Consider the following 6,465-nt stretch of genomic DNA (forward strand, 5'->3'; position numbering starts at 1 on the left):
CCATCAAGCACTTCATTATATCCATGGAATATGGATAAAATGCAGTTCAAGATAATAAACCAACCCCTCCCGATACCAGTTGGAGGAAGGACAAGGGTGGGTTCGAGACTGGCCTCTACATACTCCCCAAGCATCTACATACTACGGTTTATAAGCGCATTGAAAATATTAAAAATAAAAAGGAAGGATCTCACCAAGTTACAGGACACCATCTTCAGCAGTTGATTTATGGTTAGATCCTTGGGCTGGCAACCATGTCATGCGAAAGCCAACGTCTGGGTCCCATGATGTTAGGGGCTGGCTTGAAGGTTCGCTCAACGTCATCATTGGACCAAATGATTTCTCGGTAGTACATGCCACGATACATGAAAAGAAAACAGAAAAAAAAGAAAAGAAAAAAAAAAGAGAAAAAAAAGAGTTTTAGTTCATATCATCTATCAATATCTAAGAAGAAGCCTGGCTTAAACTCATAATAAACCGAGATCAAATTAATAGTAGAAGTAAGCTACATTGTTCCTGTCATATCATAGAACCATACTATTTTACCAAAATATGGATGTGAGAGCCTGTTTGCTTTTTGAAGCAAGCCTATTTCAAACTAATAAAAATTCTAGCTCAAATTAATAGTAGAAGTAAGCTACCTTATTCCTATCACAACATCATCACAATCATGCGAATTCACCAAAATATGGATATAATAGCCTATCTTACCGTTTGAGCATTGCCCTACACTACCTGCCTCACATAGTTGAATGCCTACTTTTGAATGAGATTTAAAAATTGCCAAAACTGTTTGCTTTAAACTATAATACTATCAAAACAACTCAGGTGACAGATCCGTTTCACAAACCTTAAACCACAAAATATCATTTCCATCCAATTAGCCCCCAGTGATTGAAAAAAGCTAGATTTAAGAATAAGCCATCGTAATTCATAAACCGCAAATACACATCCACTGGAGCATTGGGGAGGAATATGGTATTTGAATATGTTAACCTACTCCTTTCTAACTTTCCAACTATTTGAATATATCTGAAGAGAGAGAAAAAAAAAAAACTCCACCTCCGAATGATCTGAAAAATAGAAAAGAACATTAAGAAAAATAGAAAATAACATTAAAATGACAATAAAAGGTCAAACAATCATTTCTGATCGGACCAGATTGACCATGTGATTGAGCTTTAGTTAAAAGCCGTGGGACCGACATCTAGGGGTTCCGTTTCACTTATGGTCGGAAGTGATCCGTTGATGCCTATAGCAACACTGAACTGTGATACTCTCACTATTCTATATTTAATGTTGCTATACGTCAAGGTATACCCATTTATATCAAAGTGATATAAATGAGCACTCAATCACGCCCACGGATTTTCTTTCCTTACGATTATGAGTTTTGTTTCTAAATTCAGAATTCTGCTTGCTGTTTTCTGATCGAATTGTGACAATTTTTTTTATTACTGAATTCGAATAATACGTTCTTGTTTCTTGATACTTGTTTGAAAAAAAAACACAAAAATTCGAATCCATATCAAAGTCAATCAATGTTTGCTTTCAAACGCCTCACGAGAATGTGTGTCCGTTAATAAAAGCTACAAAATATAAAACAATCTAACTAAATCAGAAAACCTATCTCAAAAAGCACCGTTTTCATTCTCGCCCACTGCTAGGGACTGCTAAACAATCTAAACTAAACTAATATCGAACCGACGACGTTAAGGACATCAAAATAATAGGAAACAATAGAGTTTAAAATCAATCGTCAAGTTTGTGTTGTTGTTTTTGCGTTCTACGTCAGCTTAACACAGTTTTCCAGGTTTCTCGCTAGACTCCGTTGGATATTTTTAAAACATTTCAAGGCCTAAACGACTTTTTTTTTGTGATGGAAAAGATGTCATAAAACGCCTGCATTTAGACAACGCATTGATTATGAATCAATCAAAAGCAGCACCAAAAGCTGTGTTAAGCCGAGCTAGAACACCGTCAACACTCTTTCAATCGGTAGAGTAACGTTTAAAGTGAATGGAACTGATACAACTTAACTGAATAACTCTCTAACTTACTCTAACCTAACCTCAATTGTTTACACGTGCTTTCTGATAAAACGAAAATTCTGTTTGTGTCGTACTTCTGTATACGTGAAAAGAGGGTGGTATGGAGGCTTAACTTCATTTAGAATGAACTTTTTTTTAGTAGCTATACTATTATCCTAACTAAAGAACATAAATCACAATTTGATATTACAATGTTTTTTTTTCTCCGCCTTAACTCTTACTATGTTTCTGTTTTTTTTAGTTAGTTTAGGTTAGCCGTTTCTGTTACGCGTTGGCTTTGAACTTTCGATTCCGTCCGGCTTCAGAACAATATGGCACGGTGTAGCGTCGTGTCTTTTGTTTTTGTTTGGAACCGAATTTCCGGTTTAGATATTGCTCGAAAGCTGCTGTTGCTGCGGCATTGCCGTTGTTGTTGTTGTTGCCATCGATGTAGACGGCATGGCACTGCTGCTGCTGCTGCTTGTGGCGGTGCTGATCAGGCTGATCACACTGCTACTGCTGCTGGTGGCGGTGCTGATGATGGTGGCTGGATTATTGGCACTGCTGCTGCTACTGTTGCTACTGCTAATGGGAACGGAAACCTCCGTCGGATAGAGGGAGCTGGCCGGTGCCAGAGTCACTAATGGCGGCGAAACGGAAACGCTACTGACGGAGCTGGTGGGTGGGGTAGATTTCTTCAGCGGGGATATACTGATTTCCGGCTTGATTCGAAACGCTTGCTGATCGAATTGAGCTGCGGAAACCAGCGTCGAGAGCGTTGGGTGGGGATGGAGCTGGGGAGGAGGAGGGAGCGAATTTTGGTGCTGCTGCTGATGGTGCTGTTCTCGCAGCGATCGTTCCTCTTCGGCCATCGCAACTGCGGCCGCTGCCGCTGCTGCCAGGTGTTCCGGGTCCGGTTGAGACGCGGCCGCTTCCTGGAGCTGTGAGCGACAGATAGCGATATGGGAGAACAGTGTTTAGAGAAAATCTTGTCACTGAATGATCCCAGCTGGGAAGCTACTTCTCCTAGCTACTCAACTAGCTACCCCAAAGCTACCTCTTCAAACTGGTCAACGTAAAAAAAAACGGAAAAAGAACAGCGCTGTTCTGTACTACTCTACCCTAACCTCAACGTCTAGTATACCCTTTCTTAGCGGCTTTGGACCTTTAGGCTGTCCCTAAGAGTCAGTGTGAAGTTTGTAGGTTGTCATCGGGCCAACGACGGCCAAGACATTACCGGGCCGGGTGGAGGTGTCGGGTACATCGCCGTACAAACCGGTACCGGTACAATCGATACCTCGACCTCGGCTTCAGCCGGTGGCGTTGACCGACGGCTGAAGTCCAAGGCGGCGTCCTGCTGCTGTTGCTGGGTTTCCTCCCTACTGATTTGAGGACCCATTGCAGCCGGACCAATCGGAGTGACCGTAACCGGTGAAGCAACTTCACCACCCTCAACTCCACTCGAAAGAGTAGTCGGAGGAGGAAGAGGTGGAACCCATTTGCCCACAATGGTAACGTCTTGCGGTGGCGTCTGTTGCTGCTGGAAAGGCCGCATCATACTTACTTGCTCCAGATAGGCGGTGATGGTCGAGGGTGTGGTGTGCATCAGTTCGGCTGCCCGCTGCAGGCTGATGATGCCCCGCTGAAGCATTCCGAGGATGTCGGTGGTAGTGGCTACTCCAACATCGCCGCTCGAACCACCTCCGGCGCCGCCTCCGGTCATCGAGGACCACATGTTCATCCGGGTGGCTGCCATGAAGGGACCCCTGAGAGGAGAAAAAGAAGAGAAATATGAGCAAGTTTTCTACAGAAATCATTTAAAACAACTCACCGATAGGGATGCTTCAGACAGCCGTAGGTCTCCCTATACCGTCCATAGAGGGTCCCATAGGAGACCCCCAGAATCTTGGCCGCCTTCTTCATCTCCAGCGTTTTGTTCTTGATCCCATCCATGACCCGTTTGGTGAAGGGCTCCTCCCAAAACTGTGGTCGCCTACCCTTGGTCAGATAGTCGTTCATCTGGATAACGTCCTTCCACTCTTCCTTCTCTTCTGGGGTCAGGTAAACGGAACTCTGATGATCGTTTGGGCTCGGTGGGCTATCGTCGAACTCGAACTTGTGGTGCCGTCCGGCTGCGAAGGCAACGGCCGCCGCCAGATAGTCCTGCGGGGTGTCCGGTCGCTCTAGTTTGGGGATCAATCGCCGCGGGATGTGAGCCTCTTCGTCGAAGTCCATCTCGTGCAGGGTTTGCGGAGGTCGGCTCTGTTGCTCCAGGTAGGCGGACGTGGCACTGATTTGAGATTGCTGTTGATGCTGTTGAGACAGCTGATGATGCGGCGGAGTTTGTTCGCTTGAACTGTCATCCATCATAACGGCCACCAGCTGCGAGGTCGAGGTGAATGGAGTCGAACTTCCGGCGCCACCTTCAACGTGCGCGATTTTGGGTCTAAAATTGAAGAGAAAAAATTAGAGTTCAAACTGTCACCGATTTCAAACTTATCTTATGGGAACTTACATTTGCTGAAAGGTGTCGTACTCTTCGTCCAGCGGCGGTCGGCCACGTTTTTTCTTGTTGCCGAAGTAGTTGTTCGGGGAGGCACAGCTGGCGGGATTCAGGGGCGACCCAGCCGTCAGTGGAGTCAACAGCGGCAAATTTGGCGAATCGGCCATCCGTGTCTCCAAACTGCTAACGGTCAGTGGCGTGAGCGACGAGGCGCTACCTTGCTGTGAGTGCTGCGGCGCCAAAAGCTTCTTGGTCTCAACGATTTTAATACTGCTGCTGCTGCTGCCGCTATTTCCGGCACCTCCAGTGTTGCCATTCTTAACCGTGAGGCTATTATTATTGTTGTTATTCGTTCCGCTCGTATCGCTTCCGGCACTTTCGTCGTCCCGCCAGGAAACTTCCGCCAACCCTTTTATCCTCAACTCCTCAGCTGTCTTCAACAAAGAAGCAAGAGAACCGTGCTCCACATTGATCTCCCCTTTATACATGAACTCGATCAGACACTTGATGTCCTCGAACTTGGCGTCCCGCATGATGATGATCGGGTCCTTCTCGCTGCTGGTGCAGTTGGTGAGCAGCTGATCGAAGTAGGTGCTGCAGGCACACAGGACCACCCGGTGGGCCCGGATTGTGCGACCCTCGCAAGCCAACGTCACATCGCAGAAGCAACCTCGATCCAGCAGCTGTGAGAACATCGTCTGCAGATTGCTGTGGTGGTACTTCCACCGGAGGCAATACTGTTGCGGCAGCATTTTGATCTGCGTTCCCGACGGGGGCGTAATTTTGACAGGTGTTTTTTTTTCGCTGGAAACCGGAACCGAGATCTGTAAGTGGAAAGAAGAGAGATGGTTAGTTGGTTTAAAAATAAAATCTTCAATTCTTGAGGAAGATTTAATCTCGAGTCGAAACGTTGGCAAATCAGCATCAAATTTGAGCATCATGTGGGTTGATTCAATAGTGCAAGATTTTTCTGCTGGCCATAAAGGGCGAACACGAAATTAGGGCATTTCTTTTTTTACCATTGGGTAAAAATCAACCCAAATTTGCACACTTTCTAATTGATGTGTATTGTTTACATGCTGTCAAACTCGGAGTAGTGTTTTTCGATTCAACGAAAATGTAGGTGAACCGACGCGAGTCGAGAGAATAAATTCTTTCCAAACACCTGGAATTTCCTGACCTGTCGCACCGGCAGTTGGGAAAAGTGTTGAACATTTATCATTCAACTGTCTCCAGAGTGTTGAAGCGGTTCCAGGAGCGGTTGACGTTGGACCACGGAAAAGGAGCTGGAAGAAAACTGGAACCGGAGAACTAAAAGACGGAGGGAAAGGTGAAGCGGATGATTAAAGCAAATCCCAACGTCTCAAGCCGTGATTTGGTTAAAAAGATCGGTATGTCGCAGAGCTACGTCCAGAATGCAAAGAAGAGAGCTGAACTACATACCTTATTTTATTTTTATTTACATAGTAAACCTACAACTACATACCTACAAGGTACAGAACTTCCCAAACCGCGATGAAGGGCAACAACCGACGGTTAAAACTCGGGCACGGAAGATGCTGACAAAATATGGCTGCTGTGTGATAGACGACGAAACGTGTATAAAAGCCGATTTTAAGCAAGTTCCGGGGTTGGAGTTTTTCACCGGCAAGAGCAAGTTCGATGTGGACGACAATTTTAAGAAGAAAATTTCGAAGTTCACCTCCAAATATCTTGTTTGGCACGCCATCTGCTCTTGCGGACTGAGGAGTGAGCCTTTCGTGACAAAGGGCTCTGTAAATGGCGAGATCTACGAATCTGAGTGCCTCAAGAAGCGTCTTTTGCCGTTCTTTTGGCCAGATTTGGCATCATGCCACTATTCTAAAAGTATCCTGGAGTGGGATGAGGTCAATTCTGTCAATTTAGTTTCAAAGGACATGAACCTGCCAAACT

At 45.4% G+C, this 6,465-nt stretch overlaps 1 protein-coding gene across 1 annotated transcript; it reads right to left on the reverse strand.

Moving 5' to 3' along the window:
• Nucleotides 1-1,369: 1,369 nt before the first annotated feature.
• Nucleotides 1,370-5,345, reverse strand: LOC129739126 (uncharacterized). The gene is made up of 4 exons (XM_055730521.1): nt 4,546-5,345; nt 3,862-4,476; nt 3,595-3,796; nt 1,370-2,971 (listed from the first exon to the last, which is right to left on the reverse strand). The coding sequence occupies exons 1-4, from the start codon at nt 5,283-5,285 to the stop codon at nt 2,417-2,419; spliced, it is 2,112 nt and encodes a 703-aa protein (XP_055586496.1). The 5' UTR covers nt 5,286-5,345; the 3' UTR covers nt 1,370-2,416.
• Between the last annotated feature and the right edge of the window lie 1,120 nt (nt 5,346-6,465).

Source organism: Uranotaenia lowii, chromosome 1 (assembly GCF_029784155.1).
Source record: "Uranotaenia lowii strain MFRU-FL chromosome 1, ASM2978415v1, whole genome shotgun sequence".
Classification (NCBI taxonomy): Eukaryota; Metazoa; Arthropoda; class Insecta; order Diptera; family Culicidae; genus Uranotaenia; species Uranotaenia lowii.

What these genes read in the sequence shown, in the direction of transcription:
- LOC129739126 (XM_055730521.1), bottom strand. Translation starts at nt 5,285, where the DNA reads ATGCTGCCGCAACAGTATTGCCTCCGGTGGAAGTACCACCACAGCAAT. An exon ending in TACGACACCTTTCAGCAAAT is followed by an intron (nt 4,477 to 4,545) that starts GTAAGTTCCCAT and finishes CTTCAATTTTAG; the next exon opens with ACCCAAAATCGCGCACGTTG. An exon ending in TGTCTGAAGCATCCCTATCG is followed by an intron (nt 3,797 to 3,861) that starts GTGAGTTGTTTT and finishes TTCTCCTCTCAG; the next exon opens with GGGTCCCTTCATGGCAGCCA.